Source organism: Pleurodeles waltl, chromosome 2_1 (genome assembly GCF_031143425.1).
Source record: "Pleurodeles waltl isolate 20211129_DDA chromosome 2_1, aPleWal1.hap1.20221129, whole genome shotgun sequence".
Lineage (NCBI taxonomy): Eukaryota > Metazoa > Chordata > Amphibia > Caudata > Salamandridae > Pleurodeles > Pleurodeles waltl.
The window spans coordinates 586878316-586901005 of NC_090438.1; the positions used below are offsets into that span (position 1 = coordinate 586878316).

At 44.1% G+C, this 22690-nt stretch overlaps 1 protein-coding gene across 1 annotated transcript in view; it reads left to right on the plus strand.

Moving 5' to 3' along the window:
• Nucleotides 1-22690, plus strand: part of BMPER (BMP binding endothelial regulator) — a 387098-nt gene that overhangs the window by 294351 nt on the left and 70057 nt on the right. Inside the window, exon 13 of the mRNA XM_069215488.1 lies at nt 361-697. Coding sequence (XP_069071589.1) covers nt 361-697 — 337 coding nt within the window. The remainder of the gene's footprint in view (nt 1-360; nt 698-22690) is intronic.

Sequence of the window (22690 nt, forward strand, 5' to 3'; positions counted from 1 at the left end):
TACCTGCCACTGGGAATATAGAATAATAGCACAACAAAAACATCCCCTGACGGATTATTTCAACTCTCTTCTCTTAGAAAAATGTTCATGTTTATTTATGTTTAAATATGCGTCTTTTGTGAAAATTGTGACTGACACGTACATACAAATACAATGATTAGAAAATCTAAAAACTCCATAATTCCATAACAAAATTGAAAAACTGTCTACTAATGTTTTTGTTGTGTTATTCGTTTGTAGAAGACCTTTCAAATGAAAGATCCTGAAGTTTTGTGTGCTCAGTCAATCAAAGACAATGATTATTTCCTTTGAGTGTATTAATAAAGCCTACTAAGAATGGTGTACTCGCTTCTTTTATAGGACTTGAGATATCTTGGGATGGAGACAGTTTTGTGGAAGTTATGGCAGCCCCGCACTTGAAGGGCAACCTATGTGGCCTATGTGGCAACTATAATGGGCACAAGAGAGACGATCTGATTGGTGGAGATGGAAATTTCAAATTTGATGTTGATGATTTTGCTGAGTCCTGGCGTGTAGAATCAAATGAGTTTTGCAATCGCCCGCAGAGGAAGCCAGCCCTAGAATTATGCCAAGGAACAGTAAAAGTGAAACTCCGGGCACACAGAGAGTGCCAGAAACTGAAGACATGGGACTTTCAGAGCTGTCACTCTACTGTTGATTATGCTATATTTTATCGGTAAGTTCAGCCTTGCTGCTAAAGCTTTGAAAGTGGATAATTTGAGGCACAATATGGAAATAGGTAATTGGTAAGATTCAAAATATCGAATTGTATATGTATATAGTATAGTATGGTTTGATAATGCTTGTGCAGGCAATTTCTACTGATCAATCACAAATATTTAACTTTGTGTCCTCTGAATCTCAGGAAATGGCATCTTGATAACCAAATTAAGATTGAAGTTTAATGCTCCATGTTTCAGGACAAAGCCAGTACTGCACCTCTGTAGTTGATCGCACTTCCTAAACTTCAGAAAATGGCTGAGACATTGTTGGTGGGATTGACCATTTTTTGTGATTTTTAATATAGCTGTTAACAACAAGCACTAATAAAAATGTGCAGGTACTCGGAAAAATAATAGAGTTTGAGATGAGACGCTAACGTCTATAAAATGTTTGAGGGCTCTCCAGTGGTCTTAGTAAAGGTTACTTGCGCCAATGCCAATAATGCTTGCTCAAGTTGATAACACGATTGCTGAAGTACCTCTATGGGATATGTAGTTAAAACATCTTGTTAGCAATGGAGCTACCATTTCTTTACTGAGGTATCTACATTTTGTTTTTGCATTTCATTTTAAGGTGTCCTCAGGTAGACAGTCAGTTATTAACTCAATGTTTAAGACATTAATTATATAACCTCAGTTATTGGAAAAGCTTGAAAACACCTTTATTGCTATAAATATAGAAGACTTGGAAAGTTTCTATTTTGAATATGATGGCTGTTGCTTCATATTGCACTTGAATGACTACTGAATAGTATATTTATGGATCAATCTTGGTACTCAGTTTCTATGTTGAGCATATGTAGAATATTCACAGTACAAGCTTGCCTCTTGTTCTCAAACAATACCAAATGAGATGCGAACGTCAACTGCATCAAATGTGCTTCTTTCTGTGCTATTGAAAGCATGAGTAGGCACTGTATATATCTGAGCCTTTCCAACACTTGTATATTTAGTGATAAATAGACACGGTGTTTACACAGAATATCAGAACCGAAAACATCATGGAATAAAATATGATGTCAAGAATATTGAGGACAAAAGTATCATGAAGGTAGGTCTTGATAGGGAAGTAAAGCTTTACTCTATTTACTATACATAACCCCACATATATGTACTTAAAGACTTAAATATATTCAAGGTACGTAGATGTGGAGTTAAGAATATTAAATCTATATTTACCTTTTTGCACTTAGCATCTCAGTATTTTAGTACTTAAATGTTTTGACAAGATATTCTGTCCACACTATATTTTTTGTTCCGATATTTTGTCGTGATCCATAGACACACCACTTAATTGTTTGAGTACTTCCTCCTCATAAGTCGCATGATTGCAGTACATCAATATGTGAACAAAAATGTATAGCTCCCTGAAGACAGTGGGATAGGATGGCAATAGTCTACAAAAAATTCTGAAGATATTACACAACCAAAAAATGTGCTTTGAAGTTCTTGATGCCATTAGGGTTAAATGAGATGTAAAATATTTATCTTGTAATTCATTGGGTTCATTCCTTAATATTTATTAGTCATAAAAAAGAGATTCCCACAATGGTGTGACCTAAAAGTTCCTCAGGTTAGTAATGTGCATCCAAAAAGAGTTTGTGAGTTTGTCATGCTCTTTCTGTTTTTGACAGGCAATGGCCTCCTCAGTGCAGATTACACTACAATGAAGTATGAAGATTAACATGCAATATGCATTGTATTCGAAAAAGTAAATGTTCACTGTCTTATTATCAATCATCTTATATTTAGTAAATGGAGGCCAAAATCCAGTTGTGGCTCATGGGGGTTTCAGAGGATGGGGTGGCACTTGGGGAGGCATGGTGTCAATATTAATAAAATTAAAAAATAAATTTAACAAAACGTACCTGCATGCCGTGTCTCTGCTCCTCCATCTCCTAAGTAGCAGGCAATTCTGTTCAGAGCAGCGTTAGGATTGGCTGTTAGCATTCTGCCAGGGCGCTCCCAGGCAGACTGGGAGCCTTTGTGCCTGCTCTCTCCATCTCGGTTACACAGTGCCAGGCTGGAGAGAGCCAAGTGCGCATGTGTGTTTGGCCGGCCCGAGACAGACGGCCAAACACACATGCACACTGAGGGGAGCGCACAGTGCACTCCCCTCAGTGCTTGTCATCCCCAATGCCCCGCCCCTTTAAGAACGAAAGGATAATAAACGTGGTTTATTATCCTTTGGTTGTTAAAGTATTTGCAGCAGTTTCTACTGGGGGGGAGGATGACAGCAAAGGGAATTGTACACTAATGACATAGTGAATGCAGAGAAGCCAGGTGTGGAGCCACCCACTGAGTTTTCTTTTTTTTTTAAAGATATTTGTAATGCACAGGCGCCCATCCTGAAACACTGTCTTGTTGCTGAGGGATAAAGAAAAAACTAAAGGACGAGAAAGGGAGCAAATTAGGCAGGAATCCATCATTAAATTAGGAAACGTTTGAGCACTTTTCTCAAGTTTGGGGGTGGTTCTGGCTGGAGCACATTGTTAAGGCCAGCTCTTTAAACAATTTGACTGCAACTGAACGATAGCGATTGGATCGGGAAACGTACAATCTCAATAATTTTTTGCTGGAGAATGCAAAAGTCTGTGAAAGTGAAGAAATGAGGCTACACAGCATGCTGCTTTTCAGCAGGGGCTTAGAAGATTTACATTTCTTAGAAGCCTGGCTCTCTTCTGACTTAGCCAAGTTGAAATCCCGCTGTCTGCCACAAGGTCCTTAACACGGGTCTTTTATATATGGTACACTGTGAAATGTGCTGCTGGTAATTCAAGTAGGCATCGCCCATATGACAACTTATTCTTATTTGGCTGCACAGGCGTTACCCAGTTAAGTCTACACTGAGAACCTGATGTGTTTTCTGTGTCTTTGAGATGTTATGTCAAATTTTTGTTCGTATGTGCTTCCATTAAAAAATAAACAAATAAATGAATTAAACAATAAATAAATAAATAAATAAATTGCTAAACAGCTTCCCTCGCTAGAAAACACAGTGGCATATTTATACTGAGCCCCTCAAAAATGGTAAGAAAAACTAGAAACAGTAGATGGGAAGGCCGTGTTGGAACAGAGGGCTCAACTGTTACAAAACTGTGGGATAGAACTAAAGTTCTGATGATGTCCTTTTAGAGTTAAGTTCTCCAAAGCAGACGCTTGTCATAGACAAGCATCATGATGTTTTGCCAACCTAAGAGTTAACTTGATAAAGGCTCATGGTGAAGAGCTCTAGCGATGATAAAAATGCCCCAGCCAGGAGCAGGTGTTGCTGTAGGCTGAAAGTGGATTCAAGGTCATTGGATTGTTTTTTTTAACACAATCGTAATTGTATTTTAGTTAGAGTAAATATATTTAATTCACAGTACAGGTGGATCATGACATTATACAAAATAGAACAAGGTTTTGCCATTCTGTCTTATCAAACTGAGCAATGCGAATTATAGTGTGCATTCGTTACACACCATTCAATCAATCCCTTTGCTCCCCTCTCACTTGCAACTAGATTTTGTCACCCATTGGTTGATTTGTGAATGGAGGAAAAAGTGTGTTGAGAATTATAAATCAATGTGTGCACATTGGTGGGAGAGCTCATGGTATCGCTCATGTTACTGTAAAATCTGCCATGGAGCTAGGTTCTGTTCATATTGGTATGTGTGTGCTGGAATACAGTGGGGCCATGTCAGAAATGATGTGAAGGGCAATTGGATTGATGTGGTGACTTCTTCCAAGCCATTCTTTGTAGTTCTTTTTGGAGGTCAAGTCTGTCTGAGGTGGTTTCCGGTGCGCTGGGGTACTGAGTGAGGTCAAGTTCTCAGGACAAGACTTAATTAGTTTCTCTCAGTTGAATACAGTCTTTTAAAGAATGTTTATATTTGCTTTCTATAGATAATGAGGACAAATACATATGGCCCACTCATTTGTACTCTCATCAAAAGCTGTTGAAATCAACACAAAGCGCATTTGCTTTTTCTGGCACCTCATCTTGAAGTAAACATCTCGTAGGGTATAGGGGGCATAGCATCGAATCTCTTACAGAGTTTACAGTTTGGTCTGACAAATCTTCACACACCTGGAAACCAGAGGAAGTGTTTGACAACATAATTGTTCAGCTCTGCTTCTGACGGGTTGGCACTCAGTTTTCTAGTTGGCAGATCAGACAGCGGCGGCTCCTCCTCTATGGCGGAGGAGCGCCCCCACCAGCAGCTGCAAATCTTCAAATATAAAATGATAATAAACAGTGCTTATTATCGTTTTATTTTTAAAGGGGTGGGTCATAGGGATGATAGGGATGGAGGGGGAGTGCTGTGCACTTCCTTCAGTGTGCATGAGTGTTTGGCCAGCCATCTCGGGCTGGCCAAATACACATGTGCAATGAGCTATTCTCCAACCCGGCACTGGGTTGCCGGGTTGTAGACAGAAGGCGCAGGCTCCCAGTCTGCCTGAGAGTGCAAAGCCAGGGCACTCCGGCCAATCCTAATGCTGCTTTCATGCTGCCAGGCCGTAGGGCAGGCTAGGAGCCTGTGCCTGCAAGTGGAGCCAGAAGAGTGGCATGGCGGCAGGCAGTCAGGTACTTTTTTATTAATTTAATGTTTTCCTTTGTTTTGTCCTAAAGCGCTGTCACATCCCTTTACTTCGCCGTGAGCTGCGACTGAGATCAGAGCCACAGGTTTATGTTGCAGCAAAGGGGGGGCACATTCTACCAAAATCAGAGAAATGGACAAACCTCTTGTTTAAGTTCACCTTGCCTTTACAGGGGCTCTTTAGCAATACTGTTGCTGTCTGGAGGTTTGACTAACCCTAGAAAGTTGAGGATTCGTGACACACCGTTGCCTTTATTATATGTATAGATAACTGACTTCAAGACACTCAAGAGGTCATTCATGTCTACAACAATCAAGGCTTGTGATCTACATTCTTCCCTGGTGGGGGTGCGTTAGATACTACAAAACACACACATTTCAAAGGCTCTAATTGAGCCTATGAAAATGCAAAATGATCTGTGACAGTGGTGTACTCAGGGTCATATTTGTGAAAATAAAGATTTCTTAATGTTTGTGAGACATTGAGATCAAAAGTATTTTTATGAAAAAAATATGCAAACTTAATTTTGTTTGTAAACATGATTAATATGCATTTCTTCATATGTCTATATAACTCAAAAGTGAAGTGAAAAGCGAGCTCACCTCAAACAATTTTTAGTCACATGAATAGAAAAAGAAGAGACAGCACGGGCCTAGGTGCCATGTTATGAAATTTTTGCTCTGGGCAAACATGGGTCAAATCCATTTTGCACCACGGTTCCTGCTTGTGAAACGGATGTTTCTCCTTTCCATTTGACACCAAAACATTTTTTTAAAAACTTTATTTATGTTTTAACCAAGAACATACAGCTGCGTCGTACGGTAGCACATACAGAAGGAGGCAAACACTGTCGATTCCATTATACAATAGAAAACAACATCATAGCAGTTTCATGTCCATGTCCACCCTCCCCCAAACTTCCCCGCGTCTTTAGAAAAGGCATCAATATTCGCCCCCCCACTCAAAGGATTAGGAGGACATCTCCGTATCCCCACATTCTATATCCCCGCATTTACCCCCGCAAGTACCCCGAATCTTCATCCTCACTATCCGAGGAGGTTAGGGTCAAGTCCAGATCCGTGAATACTGCACATATCTCTTTCCAGTCAGCTATGCCTTTGGGGGCCTTGTCATCATGTCGATTTTTTTTCATATGCATTTCTTCTGCTACTGCCAATTCCATAATATCTGCTTTCCAGCGGTTATACCAGGCACTTACGGCCCATCAACGTTATGACAGTCCTGCGTTTTGCTAACACCAATGAGAGATGCAAAAACTTGTATTCCATCTTCCTACGCTTTGGATGAGGTAGATTACCAAGGAGACAGCTTTGGGGCATCTGATCAACCTTCAAACCCACCACCCTTTGTATTTCTGTAGCAACTTACACCCAGAAGCCCCGTACTGACCTGCAGTTCCAAGCCAGATGCAAAAAGTCTGCCGCCCCACAACCCCACCCTGGGCAAGAGTCAGACCGAGCTACAGAGATCCTCCGTAGCCCACTGGGAATAGCATATGTTCTATGAAGGAAGTTATAAGGGACTGATTTAAAACGGGAATTACAAGACACTGTTTGTGTAAGAGCATTTACTCTTGCCCAGTCACTCTCTAGCAGCGGGGCAGCAAAGTCTCAATTCCATGCCACTCGTGCCGGCAGCGGCAGGCCCACAACATCTGAGCGCATGGCTTTATATAGTAAAGAGATCAGGTGACCATCTGCGCCACAGTTAAGGAGGACACCCAGTGTGTGTGTTTCTTTGGGTGCACCAGGAAAAGTTATTCACGTTTCACGTGCAACACCAGCCAGCCCTTCACATTGCAGGAATTGACCCCACCCCAGCGAGAAGGCATCCCAAGCCTCCTCAAAAGAGAGGAACCTTTCATTTTGGTATATGTCATCCAGCAACTCACAGCCGCACTCACACCATTGCTGAAAGCACACATTGATCATCATGTGACAGACTGGTTTAAGAATCCACACCGGGAGCTCATGATGGAAGGGAACACACTTAAGAGCAATGTCTATAAACCTATGCCAAAGTGTTGCCGTTAGTCTCACTAAATATGAGGCCATTTACTCCACGTTCTGTCCCTCCATCAGTAATTCTGGCAGCTTTTCTACATCCACCACACCATTCAGACGGCGTTTTTCCCAGTTCTCGGCCGGGTCCAGCCAGCATGCAGCATGTTGAATATGTGCTGCAAAATAATACAAATCCAACCTCAGAGCTTCCAATCCACCCTGTTCATATTGCCTTGTTAGGATTGACAAGGCAACCTTAGGCCTTTTACTGACCCATAATAATGAGACAAGAATAGAGTATAATTGTCAGAAAAACCTCTGTGGGATAATAGTCAGTGAGCTCTGCAGTGTGTATAGACACCTGGAAAGAAGGAGTCTCTTAGCGATCGCCAGCTGGCCCATTAGTGAAAGTGGCAACGTGTTCCAAAATGTGATTACTTTTTTTTAGGCCCTCAATTACTTTTTCCAGGTACTAACCTGGAGGCCAACCCCATTAGCAAGAACACCAGTGACTTAGATTTATTCAAACGCAGTCCCAATATGGCACCAAACATTTCCAGAATGTGCAGAAGAGCCGGGACAGCCTCCCTAGGGGAGGACAAATAGAATAAAGTATTGTCCGCTTACAAGGAGACACGCAACACCTCCAGCAGATAGCCCTACTCCAGCGTGTCAAATGCCTTCTCCAGTTCAATGGCCACCAGGGCCAATTCATCCTGTCAGTATCAGACCTCATGTATCACATGTGTCAATCTGTGCAAATTCAGATTAGTACTGCGGCCGGGGATAAAGCCACATTGGTGTTCATGTACCAGTGTGGGCATGTGTCTTGCGAGACGCATAGCAAAGGCCTTGCAGAGTATTTTTGTATCAGTATTAATAATTGTGAGTGGTCTGTAAGCTGCTGGGTTAGTGGTATCTCCACCCAGCTTAAGAAGCATACATATTTCCCCATCCCTCATAGACTGCGGCAACCTGCCTAGCTCGAACGCCTCCTGCAGAACCTCCAATAGTCGCGGAGCCAGGAGTTCAGAATAGGTCTGGTAATATTCGGGTGGGAAGCCATCACCCCCCGGAGCCTTAGAACGTGGCAGTGTCTGCAATGCCTCCCGAATCTCGTCCAGAGTGAGTTGACCATCTAATTGTTCGGCCAAGACTGGAGCCAGTCTTCGCAGATCTGCAGCCATCACGTAAGGGGCATATCCAAGCCTATTCTTCTGTGGCTCTGCCGTATAGACCTTTTGTAGATGCTGTTGTAATGTACACATTATGCCCATCCTAGATGTGACCATGTCGCCGTATGGGTTAACCAGGCAATTAATAGGCAGCAGGAGTTGCTCTCTACGCAGAATCCAGACCAACAACTTGCTGGACTAATCCCCCTCTCAATGGAGTCCCTGCTGAAACGTTCCCAGTGTATACTTATCTAATCGGTCCCAGAGGTCACCCAATCTTCTACGACTTTGGATCTCCCACTCCTGAGAGTCCGGGGCATCCATTGAAGTGCTCTGCAATGCTGTAAGGGCTGCTGGCTCCTTCTGAATGTCAGTTTGCAACTGCTGTCGTACTCCACACTGCAGGCCCATACATGCACCCCTCATGACTGCCTTTAAAGCTTCCCATTCTATGGATCTTGTAGAGGAAGACCCCAAATTTCCTTCCATGTACTCACCTAGTACTTTACCCAGTGTTTCCCGTTACAGTGTATCTTCCAGAATGTCTGAAGGCATCCTTCATGTCTTCCCATAGTGTGAGTCATCTCCCAGATCACGTAATAGACTACCAGGAAATGGTCAGACAAGTAGGCGGCCAAATATGTAATTTCTAGATCCTCTAGCAGGTGCGGTCAACCTACCAGTATTCTATCCAGCGTACTGAAGGTGTTGTGTGTAGGGGAGTGACAAGTATATATCCTACTTTGGGGATGGGACATTATCCACACATCCCTTAAGTCCAGATTGTGCATCACTTCGGTGAGGGCTTTAGACATAGCTGGTTTCATCCCTTATCTTGGAGGTGACTGGTCATGCCAGGGATCCAGAACACAATTGTGATCTCCCAACCAAAATATAGGCATATCAGTGGTGGGAGTGAGAAAATTCTGCATGGTATAAAAAAAGACTGAATTGTCCGTATTGGAAGCGTAAGTACTCAGCAAAGATACCACCATTCCGTCTAGTGTGCCCTGCAAAAAAACATATCTGCCATTAATGTCAGCCTCCATAAAAGTGAGGGAAAATGGGACCCCTGGTGCAACCCAATCCAGCTTACCCCACTATGTAGAGTAGGAAGAGCGTTATAACTGTCCCCTCCATTTATGTGCTAGCTTGGATACCCCAGCACCATCAAGGTGATTTCCTGAAGGCATGCAATATCAATATGGTGCCTTTTAAGTAGGGACAGAACTCTATACCGCTTTACGTAAGTTGCCAGGCCATGGACATTCCAGGTGAGGAACTTGTAATCAGTACGCCTCATCTAGGTGTTGTTTTTAGTATGTGTCGCCCACACATCCTCTCCCGACAGTGCCCCTACCCAGCTTTGGTAATGAGAACAACATAGACAGAACTGTACCCAGCATTTGCAAACCTTCAACCTCCCACCCGCGGGCAAACAATGTGTAACTGCAAGACTATTGTAGCTCAAACCCTGTGTGCACCAAGAACGCACCCCCCCAGGTCCAACAATGTCCAACCAATACCTACTGAGCTCCACCAGCCAGGCGATTCATACACTCTGTCAACATGTATTAGTCAAGTGAAAGATTATACCCCCCCAGCATATTACCGTATCAACCGGCGGGAGTCAGTAGGGCTTCCTTGGACCCTGCCAAATTTGACACTGGGTAGAGGACAAGTTCCCTAACCAGTTGGGTGGGACACAATTAGATTTTAGCTGTCCAACATCGGTGGCCCACCCCATTGAGTGGTTCCCCACCGTTTCAGAATCAGGAACCCCAACAAGCGCAGAGGAATAAAGGGACTATTACTGTAACCCATCACAGTCTGCCAAAGTATCTGGTATTACATCCATTGGTATACTGGAATTTAGTAAGGGCGAGCCCTCTATGGTTGCTTGCATAGGGGGTGGTCCCCTCACCAGACTGTCTAGACTCTGTGGTAAGATCCATGGCTTCATCCTCCCCAATTTGCACTGGTTGTGATCCAAGAGGAGTAATATTTCTATTCTTTGTACCTAAACGGGGAGACCCCCCCCTGCAGTGCACATGCCCCAAGACTTCTTTACGGGGCCATCTGGGCCACTTATAGTGGAAATGTCTCTGACCTCCAGCCATTCGCATACTTCCTCTGGTTTATAAAAAAAAATGAGCCTTCTCATGTAGGATAACTTTCAACCGCACTGGATAAAGGAGCCAATAGCGTAGATGCAGTGCTCTGAGCTTTTGTTTCACAGCGAGAAAGGACTTGCGGCATTCTTGGACCTGTTTTGTGTAATCAGGATAATTGGCGATCTTGCAATTTTCATATTGAATAATCTCTTCCTCCCTTGCTGCCCGCAGGAGGCAGTCCTGGTCCCGATAGTTCAATATTTTCACGATGATAGTCCATAATGGTGCCCCAGGCCGGGGGGGAGGCACCAGCTCTCTGTGCGCCCTTTCAATTGCGAACAGACTGGAAAGGCCTGGAGGTTTGAGGACAGTCCGCACCCAATTTTCGACTAATTACTCCACAGAGGACCCTTCCGTTCTTTCTGGGAAGCCTAGCAGCTCGACATTATTACGACGAGAGTGGTCCTCTGCATCCTTTGCCCATCTCTCCAGTGCGGCTGCCGCTGCCTTCACCTCCACCGTCTGGCTTTTCAGTGTGGAGACCTCACCCTGCAAATTTTTGATGTTTGTCTCCGCTGTTGTGACTTTCTCTGCCACTCTTTGAAGGTCAGTGCGCAGAAGACTAACATCAATTGACACAGAGTCAATACGTTGTTCTAAGGCAGTGCAGGTGCCATGTATTGCAGCTAATATCTCTTCCCTTGTGGGTTCCGCTCCAACCTCAAGCTGGTCTTCCTCCTCCGGGGGCCCGACTTGCCTTGTTATTTTCTGTGATGGCTGGCACGACGTTGTACATTGTGTGATGGTTTTGAGGTGTGCAAGCGCGCCAACTTATCCTTCCCCATACTGCCTGTTAGATTGCAGTGAGCAAGCATTATCAGTGAGTCACTGGGGCACTCCAAGGCCCGGTAGTTTCCCAGGAATGTCAGCCAATCAAGCCCAATGACTTTAGCTCCACAGGCAGGACTGAGTTAGATTCACAGCAATGGGTGACAATAATAGCAAGGAGATGAGGACCTCAGTGACAATGCACAGAAACCAGTAGCAGAGCCCAGGCCGCCGAGCCTACAGCAAGCGCACCTCAGCTGCCCCGCCCGCTTAGTCAAAGTAATAGGGCTCATACACCACGCGTAGGGCCCCCGCAACAGCATAGACCACAGGCAACAGGATCAGCAAGCGTGCAGCTCACCCGCAGAGTCAGAGGTGAGGGAACATGAGTCTGTATATTGTGGTGCCCCCACAGTTAATCCAGTGCTGGAGTCCAGAGGTACCACTCTGTGCCCCCTGGCCTCTATATGTCCTCGACTCCATCGCCCCTATGTGCTGTCACTCTAACCCCTGCTCGGCCCTAGTCTCCGATCTCAGGTGTCACTGGAGATTCTCAGGACACGGCACCAACTCGCTCTGGCAGTGGTCTCCCCTTCTTTGAAGCTTTTCTGCCGGCCACCCCCCCACCCCGGCTCTCAGGTGCTATGCTCACTGTTACTTGTGATCGATGTGGCAGCCAGAGGGTTTGAGAATCCGGGCACCGCAGTAAAAGGAAGGCAGTGCACCAAAAGCTACCAGGCTGGGCCTCACTGGATAAAGCTGATCAGTCCCACGGTGCGGCTCCTGCCTCTAAAGCCGTGGCAGCTCAACTCCGGTCTGGGCTTCCTGCCACGCAGGTCACTCCAGGCCACATGTCCCAGACTCAGTCCCGTGGCTCCATTTATCGGTCTGTGGGTGCTGCTCCCTTTGATTGTTCCATTTTAAGGTCAAAGCGACAGGATCACGCAGGATGTTTGCAGGATTTTTCTGGATTTTACCGCCTGGCTGGCCGGAGCTCACGTCCTGGAGGCCATGATGTCAGGCATGCCCCCTATACATTTCTTTAGGCAATAGAGTAGGAACAGGGAAAATAGACTGGAAACATGTTAGAACAAGTGAAAGAGTCCATTCTTGATTAATAATTTTGCCATTCTATTAGGTTTACATTACAAAATGGGGTTAAAATTATGTAGAGCGAATTTGCACCGTGGAGTAATGTGATTGTGCTTCAATTAACTTCTGGCATTCCCACTAGAAAAGGAAAACAAAATGTTTTCATTCATTCCCTTTGGGGCTAAAAGCAAAATTAGAGCAATATCAATTTGCTCTACTTTTGCCGTCGCATATACATTTATTTCACTAATTAAACAGCAAATAATATGTCTTCCCTTTCTATTTCCAAAACAGGTAAAAATCGTACAATGTGGATTGCTTCAGGGTATGTACTGTTGCAAACGTTTGTGCAGTTTGGCCTCAGAGAGGATCACATTCAGACTTACACGGCAATTATAACCCTCACTATATAGTACCTTGGAGGGTGGAATCTTCCTCCACCACAGGGGTGGCATGATAAAGTTAACTCCACCAGTGGATTATTTTATCAATTTCCTTTACAGGAACTGAAGGATCATCAGCCCCCTCACGTCGGGGCAGATGCCGTAGGCACAATCAAAACTGCCCTTTCTTTACTGGGCAAAACACACCCATTGCTGGGACTGAAATCTCTCAGACCATTGCATTCAGAAGATTCATTTCATCTGACACTTACAGGCAAAGCCATTTTAGAATGGAAATAAATTATCTTCATAGGACATGTTAGCATATTGTGTTACCATTTTCCTCCCTGGCCGCCCATTACATCACCATTCAGACGGAATTTTCATCTTATAAGCATTAATCTTCCTGTGCAAATTGTCTACAGTATCACCACCAGCTCATTATGCGCATGTGTTCTTTCAGAGCAAGAGTACTCACGGGTAACTGGATATTCTTGTTTTCTTAGAAAAGAACGTCTCAGTGAAGTGTAAAAAAAATTTTTTTTAACGAAAAGGATGGAAGGGATCGCTGTGGCAAAGATTACTTTATCATTGTACTATTGATTGTTTCTACATGGTAAGATTTATATTTCAGTTAATTACTTTAGGACAGGACTGAGCCTCTCATCTTACGCTGCAGCTTTGCATTACTGTAGCCAAACTGAAGGACCTTTTGCATTGCTGAATTAGTCCTAATATGCCACCTCCCAGACCACCTTTTTTCTCATGTATTCACTCTATCGGGGACATAGGTCAGGTGGCCGAATTTGAGATTATATTTAAGTATTTCTGCCTTACTTTTCAACTTCTCAGTAGAGTTGCACAAGATCAAGGATCTTGAGGACAAGGATGCTTAGACAATTCTTCTAGTCATCTGTTTTCCAACGCGTTGTGCCACTTATTGTCGCCTTTGTTCCAATCCTGCTCCCATATCATGTTTGAAATGTTTGCATTCGGTTTTCTTACTCTCGTGCTTCTAATCTTGATCCTATGGTCACAGTGTCAAAAGCAGATACAGATACATCTTGTATAATGACAGATACTGCAACCAGCCACTGACTTCCTTTCACCAAAATCATTGTGAATTGAAACTTCAAATGCCTTCTGAATTACGATGGCATCACAGGAAGTGGCATCAGGTACAATTCGAGCCTGGTGACATCACAGGAACCTATGTCACATTGCGTTTGATCCTGATGAAGTCATAGGAAGAGTATACAAACCCTTGAATAAGTGTAAAGTTAATAAGAAAATTAATTATTTCACAGGTGAAGAACACTTGGGGTGACAAGTTTTCAAGTTAAGAAAATTGGTGACTGGTGCTTAAGTTGAGTTGGTGGTTGCTGTTGCGACCCAAAAGCACTTATTTTTAGGGACTGGCACTTATCTTTTTCTCAGCAGATTTGGAATCAGAATGAAAGAGATTTACATAAAGGAGGTCAATTAGGAGGAAGAGAAAGATAGAAAAGCAGTGACAAAGAGAGATAGCAGGGATGAATAAGAACCCGAAAAAGAGAGACAAAGAGCAAGGAGTATCTTTTGATTAATGAAAGATGCATCAGGTGGAATCAAGGTCATGTAGCCTTGGTATGAGCAACCCAAACATTAAATAGCACCATACATGGTTTCTGGACTAAACTTTGGGCCCTGGCACTTATTCTTTTAGAAACTAGGCACTGTTGGCAGCCTCTAATTGACATCCTTTTCTTCAAATACTAGCCACAGAATACTTGACCTTATATACCTCACTGTGTTCCATGGGAGAAGGATAACACGTAAAACCACCAATACATCTGGTCCTGTGAGTGTTAGAATGACTGGAAACTATCATCTAAATACTGGGTGGCACTGTGGAAACTACTTGGGATCACCAGGGTTTGTTATGTTATGTGGATTTGTAGAGCGTGTCTAATCACCCATAACGGTTTCCAGGCACTGAGTGGGGCAGGCCTCAGGGCTTAGGATGAGATCAATTCAGTTTCGCTTAGAAGAGCAATGTCTTGAGATCTCTTCTGAAGTCTATGAGGGAGGGGGGTTCTGAGGTGTTGTTTGAGATCGTTCCAGGTCATTCTAAGAGGTATGAGAAGGAGTGTCCTCCTCTTCTGGTCATCATGAAATGAGGGAGATGTGCTCTTGCCTGGGATGCAAATCTAAGGTGTCTGGAGGGTTGGTAGAGGTTGAGGTGGTGGTTGACATACTATGGACCAGTGTTGTGGAGAGTCTTGTTGTCATGGGTGAGAAGCTTGAACTTACATCTTTCCTGGAATGGGAGCCAGCGAAGATTGTTGAGGTCTAGAGAGGTGTGTTTATTTCGTGGGATGTTCAGGATGAGTCTGGCAGTGATGTTCTGAGTAGTTTGGAGTTGGTGTAGAACATGGGATGGGATTCCAAAGTAGAGAATATTTCTGTAATCAAGTATACTTGTGATAAGAGTCTAGAGTTAAGTGGAATCAACTAGAAAATCTTGAGTAGCATCTGCAGGATGTGGAAGCATAATGAGACAATGGTATTGATCTCTTTGCTCATGGAGAGGTTGGTATCTAGAATGATCCCGGCGTTCTTAGAATGGTCCACGGGGATGGGTGAACGCCAAGTTAGGAGGACCACCGAGAGGCGTCCAAAGGGAAGTGATAATTGCTGAAGGTAAGGACTTCAGTTTTGCCTGTGTTGAGCTGGAGACAGTTGTTTTTCATCCAAGCAGCAATTATGCTCATGCAGTTTGTGACTGAATTCCTAGGGCGTCTATTGCCACACATATAATACCCATGGGGGCTACTTACTAAGATTTTGCACAGATAGTTGTGTAATACAAAGGTTCTGATTTAGAGTTTTGTGGACAGGTTACTCCATCACAAACATGACTGATATTCCGTCCGCCTAATTAAAGGTGCATTAGGATATAATGCATTTGTAATTATGTGGATGAGACATCAATCGCATTTGTGACAGAGTAACCCATTTGAAAAGCTCTAAATCAGACCCACAACTGAATGCAGCCTGAATAATTATTAGTTATGTGAATAGAGAGGGTCTAATATTTATCAAAAGTAGGAAGAGGCGGCGGCCAGCTGTGGGCCATGTTATGAAATTTTTGCACTGTGGCAAAGATGGGTCCAATCCATTTTACATCATTGCTTCTTCCTCTACTATAAATAATGAAGGAAACAGATGTGTCTCCTTTCCATTTTACACAGAGCTTTCTGAAACAGAGTTGAAACTGTGCAAATATAAAGCATTGCATCAATTTACCCAGCATTATAAAGCCTCTAGGCACAATGCACAACTGGGCAGCTCCACATGTGTACCCCTTCCTCCAATAGGGAATCTAAGCCCAAGCCTCTTACCTTCCTCATGAGATATTTCTTGACACTGTAGCAACCACAGTGATGATATGGAAACATTTATGCAGCACCCCTTTCACCCTGGAACCTGCATGGACGCGTGGTCTAATAGCATTTTGTGGAACAATAACTGACGTCACGGGCATTATTTGGATATTCATAAGGGTTACAGCTGTAGCTCCTATGCTTCTCAGTGCGACTCTTATGCCTGCCAAAGAGATTTTGTAGGATTTCATAAACCTGTTGCAAACTTTTCCTGGAATTAATTTGGTCAGTCAACTCCCAGTAACATGTCCCTGCTTATTGCTTCTCTTCTTATGATGTCACTGGGGAGTGGGGTGGTTTTTCAATCTCACTTCCACTACCAGAATGCTTTTTAGGGCATGGCACCTTGGCAGGCAGGTCCTAGAGGGTCCCCTTGTCCCGTTCTTGCTCTTCTGCAACTATTTTGGGCTAAAACACAGTAGGCCCTGAACACGGATGTCTGTTCTCCAGAAAAGCAGAGCTAGTGCTTCACAGTGAAATACTACTCTCTTTTCCTGTAGAGTTCAGTTTTATTATGCTATTGATGTAAAAAATAACATATTTAAGGTAGAACTGAGCCCCTTACTCCAGGTGGACCAGCAAGAGGTGTAAAAGTATATTCATACCCTACAAGCTGAATGTCAAACAATGGAGTAATTCAGGCCCCTTGTAATATGTTTTTAAGCCATCATCCCTCCTCTCGGAAACGCAAGGATTAGAGTATGTAAAATTTGGCAGGAAGCCTCCTTAGGTTTAGTTTTCGACCTTTGGGATTGGTGCGATTTGTGAAGAGGTTCTTTCTGAACTCGAAATGAACTCTTAACCATGGGCTGTTTCCATTAAGTGCGGAACGAGTCATTGTCTGCAACACCAACAACGCACTTAGTTGGGCCTTTTTATCAAGGCACCATTCACACCTGCCTCTTAATATCAGTGGTTATTACAGCTGTTATAAGCTGATACGCGGCCAGAAGCTTCGCAGATGTCTCTTTTTCCCAATGGATGGGAGATTCAAGCAGAAAGGATGGTCAGGCACTTCGGCCAGGAGCTATTTTATATGGTTTTGACCACGCAGAGCTGTAGGCTTCGTCCGGCTAAATGTGGGTCGGACTGGCATTCCTTGAGCAGGAAAAAAATCCATATTTTTGCTAATGACCCGCGTTGAGCTCTGCTGTATGGAAATACTTTGATAGCAAAACCATACGACCGGATGGTCCGTTCTGCAGTCACCATCATACGCGGCCTCGTTGATTCAAAGCTGGGTATGTTTGGAATGCGCTCCTTTTTACTTCCGCTCTCTCATTCCCATCTTAAATGACATACTGCGGATTACTTTTAATTCCTCAATCCTAAATCACTACAGCTATTTAGTTAAGACTCCCAAATGGGTTCTGCAGCTACTAAGCAGTTCAGCTAGCAAAATAAACCCCACCGGCTCCTGCACATATGGTTTAGGCACCTACATTTCTATCATTTTTTAGTCACCCACTCAAGTGCAAGTCAGGTGTTTCCCCAAAAATCTATTGCAAGCTTTCAGCAAAAAACACATGATCCTGGTTATAGAGGAAGCTTTCAAGCGGATGACTCATTTAAAACACTTCCTCAATGTATAAAACACACAGGAGGTTCTTTGCATTTTAGAGCTAAGGTAATTATCATGCCATCTGAGTTGTGACTAGTGGCGGAACTGTATGTTTGAGGATGGTTTATTAAAAGAAGGGGAAAATTGACTAGCTCCAAATTATGTGGCAGGTGGGGTGCTCCAACAGTTACTATTTATTTTAGTGTGCACAAAATCCTTGTGTTGCATAGCAGATTATGATAGCTATAGAAGGCAGTCCTACACCTGGGCTGCCAATGGTCTTGATTATTGCTTGCTTCAGCTTCTTCTCAAAGCTGGATACTGATTCAACAGCAGGCAAGGGCACTTATAAAGCCCACAGAGTTTCTGATACCTCCAATTATTTTTTAAAGTTTATTTAATAGCAGTATTTGCATAAATAACAAGCCACAAGAGTAACTTAGACATCCGACATTCTACATCTGATAGATACATGTAGGTGAGATCAATAAAGGAGAATGTTTGAGGAGGAAAGGCCAAATAGAAAGAGGAAAGACAATGAGGGAGGAACATTTAATATTAACCAAGGAGGAGCTGAACCTTTAGAAGAAAATACTCGGGGCATTGCAGGAACAATTACATGGGGTTCGATAAGATGAAGTTGACCAGGTGAAATGGTGCGAAAGTATTTGAGTCAGAGCAGGCTTGCGCTGAGAGATGATCAGTTGTCAGTAAATAATCTCGAAATGGCTGCCATATATCTTTGGGCCAAGAGGTTATTGATTGTAAGGAGGTGTACAATTCAGGGCCCACATCGCAATGAGACACATCTTGCAGCCAGCCAGTTATAGTAGGAAGTGTACTGCTACACTAAAAGAGCACCACCCACTGTTTAGCCAAAAGTAGCGTGATGAGAGCAAGTCTCCTTGAGCCCCTAGGAAGTGGTTTGATGTAACCCAGTCGGGCCATCATAGGGTTTGGTTCTATCGGATGCTCAAGTATAAGAGATAGTGCAGCATAGACTACCTCCCAATATGTTTTAATCATCTCACAGTTCCATGTAAGATGTGCAAAGTCTGCCTGAACCGCTCCACATTTGGGACAGTAGTGTGACCTAGTGGGTTCATATTAGCTAGTGATTTGTGGGTACTGTATGCACTGTGCAAAAATTTGTAATGTAAAAACTTATGCCTCTGATTATTGGAAACAGGTTTGGTTTTTGGTTTGTACAGCAGTAATACCAGGTCTTATCTGTAATAGAGCAATCCAGATCTCGTTCCCAGGCAGCTCTTGAGTGTTTGACGCCAATGGGCCGCAGCTGTGCAGATAGGCAGTAAAGGTGAGAGGTATGGTTTCGGCTATCTGGTGCGATAATTACAGTTGTAAGCGAAGTGAATTCTGGGGGTTCTTCTGGGTATGTTGATAAGACGTCACGGAGTGTATAGAGTAGTCAATGGAGCAAATACCCATCTATGAAGTTGGGAGGTTACCCAGCAGCACCAAAGCTCAAGAGTGAATCATGTAATTAGTAAAGTAGTGTGTAAGTTGTGGGTTGCGAGCGTCCATTGCACCAATAGTTCTTTCGAGAGGGGGCACCAGTAGTTATTAGTGAGCAGTAACTATGGAGAATGTAGGTGTTGAGTGCCTAAATAGTGTGAGAGTTTGAACCAAGCCCAGCATGTGGCAGGTAATGTCTGTATTACAGTAGAATCCTGGGGAGCCCATGTGGAAGTAAGGAGGAGAGTGGGAGATTAGGAATTTGGGCCCACTCATGTTTAAGATAGGGGAGCCTAGAATCTGGATGATACCAGTAGTAAGCAAAATGTACGTGGGCCACTAAGTAGTATAACTGCAAGTCCCGGACTCCTATCCCCCCACAATCATATGGAAGTGTTAGCATGTTCCATCGAATTCATGGGCGACGCCCGGCCCACATCAGTTTTGTGAGTAAACCTTGCAGGGTATTTCAAAACGTGTTTGTTAAGGCAATAGAGATATTAAAAAATAGGTAGAGGAAGCGAGAGAGAACTATCATTTTAATGATCGCCACATGCCCAGCCAGCATGAGGGGTAATTTGTTCCATAGGTCTATTTGGATTGTAAGCTTTTCAATGGCGGGCCATAGTTTTGCCATAGGATTTCAGCCTTCTCCCTGTGGCGATATATGCCTAAATATTTGGTATTATTATTACACCATAGGAGACCAAACTCCAGGGCACAGGCGGAAGTAATGTCATTGATGGGGAAAATCTCTGGTTTATTCTAATTAATGGACAGTCCAGAAGGTGTTCCAAAATGGACAACTTCCCTTATAATTGGAGAAAGTTTAACAGCAGGGTTGCAGACAAACAACATTATGTCATCGGCATACAAGGATGCCAGCAGCATACTGCTGGGCAAGCCAAGGCCTCTGTTCAGGTGTCGTTCTTGTAAATGGCATACTAAGGGGTCCAAAGCAGTGATGAAAAGTAGGCGGGAGAGAGGACAGCCTTGCTGATGCCTCTTGTTAAGGTGAAGGACTCAGAAATAGTGCCATTAAAGCAAAGGCGGTCCAACATGGCATTGAACAGCAGCAGAATGAGCTGTCAGAAACCATTTGGGATGCCAAGTTTAGTTAAAGTGACAGTGAGAAAGGACGACGCAAGGGAATCAAACACATTTTCAGCATCTAGGAGAAAAGCCATGGCTGGAATGGTGGGAGGTTTCTGATTTATGACTGCAAAGATGGTAGGGAGGTTAATTGGGGTGGAACCGTGTGGAATAAAGCTGGATTGCATGGTGGAAATAATATGATCCTTCAGCAGTGCAAGGCGTGTGGCTATTACCTTGGCTAGGATTTTATTGTCGTGAGTTAGTAGTGACAGTGGTCTGTAGGATGTGCAGTGCTGGGGGAATTTGTTGGGTTTCAATAGTAGGGTAATAACGCCTTCACTCATGGTGGGGGGAAGCATGCCCTTTTCTAAAGATTCCACATAGACTTCAAGTATATGTGGGGTAAGGATTGTTTTATAAGCTTCATAAAAATTACCAGTAAAGCTGTCAAACCTAGATGCTTTAGAGCCGCTGACGGCGTAAATCGCTTGTATAATCTATTTGCATGTGAAAGGAGCAGAAAAAAAGTGTTGCTGTCCTGGCTCGAGCAAAACCATTGTTATTTCAGCCAGATAGTTGGCTATTACTGCTTCATTATAACCCACTCGACATGTGTAGAGGTCTTTGTAGTATGTTAGAGATTCATCCACTATGGTCATGCCATCAGTTATAACCGAGCCATCTGACCATTGTAGTTGGGTTACACATGTGGCATGATATGAGGGTCTAAACACATTAGCTAGTGTCTGGATTGGTCTCCCGCCCTTGCCATATTGACGTGCCTTTGTGTATTTACCTAGGTAGTTAACATCTTGCAAGGCCAGCTATTTAAATTCCAGGAGCAAGTCAGTTCTAGTGCGTTGGGAAGCGAGGTCTGTGGTGAACGCATAAGTGCATCAATGTCACAAAGCTTACTGTCCAATTGGGCTTAATCACCATGAATACTCTGCAATACTCCAGCATGCTCAACAATGCAAATGCCCCTGCTATAAGCCTTGAAGCCCTCCCAAAGTGTGGAATATGCCTGTACTGTCCCGGTGTTGATTGCAAAGTAGTCAAGTGTAGCCTGGCGGACCTCATCAAGGAAGTGCCAGGAGTGGAGTAGCGGAGCACTGCTAGGTATTGTCAGTGTGGCCTAACTGGAGTATGATCTGATAAGGTGTGGGGCAGATGCGAGACATCTGTCACCCACAGCAGCATTCCACAAGACACATACCAGTAGTCTACACAAGTCAAGACATTGTGTGGGGCAGAGTAATATGTACAGTCCCTCTCGTGTGGGTGATCGGAATGTCATAAATCAACAAGCTGGAAAGTGTTGAGTAGGTCTGTGAGAGCACATAGCTACCACAAGAGAGCGAGTGGAGTCCAGCTGTGGAGTGCAAGTGATGTTGAAGTCCCTGCCCATCAACACATAATCAGCAAGCTGGCTATGCATCAAAGCTGGCAGTTCATGATAAAAGTCAAGGATATCGGTGTTTGGTGCACAAGTGTTAACTAGCAAAATTGTCTTAACAGCTAGTTTCCCCAGGACCAGAATAAAGCGCCCCTCTGGCTCAGAGATGCATTTCTGTAGGACAAACTGTATACTTTTGTGTATTAGAATGCAGACTCCTCATGCATATGTACTGTAACGGGAGAGGCATCAGCTAGCACCCCTTTGGGAGGCATAAGCACAGTCTTGCCTTTGCAGCAAGTGTGTCTCGTGCAGGAAGGCCGATTTAAGGTATACAAGTAATTGTTCTCCTTTCCTCCTGAGGGCCTGTCACAGCATTGGCATGAAGAGCTGGTAAGTTCATGCTGGCCTCATCAGTCAACAGAGGAGGGTAATGCCCCTTGGGGGCAATAGCAGTCTAAGGAGCAGCAGGCAGAAACGCTGTGAGCCCCGAGGCCCAGTGATGGCTGCCCAACCTCTGAACCGGGCCCCTGCTGAGCGCAGGGATTGTAGCTCAGCCGATGAAACAGCATTGATGCTGCCCAACATATCAGTCATCGCACCACAGCAGGATGTCAAACATGACGGGGTCCAGAAGGCCACCTCACAATGCTGCAGTAAGCACGGCATGTCCCAGGAGGACGCCCGCTGCAGCAGGGCCCGGAGCCCACCAAAACAGCCAGCATCATCACTGCACACACCATGTGGCACTCCCGGGCAGGCCAACAGGAGCAGCAGGAGGCAAGCGGCCAGAC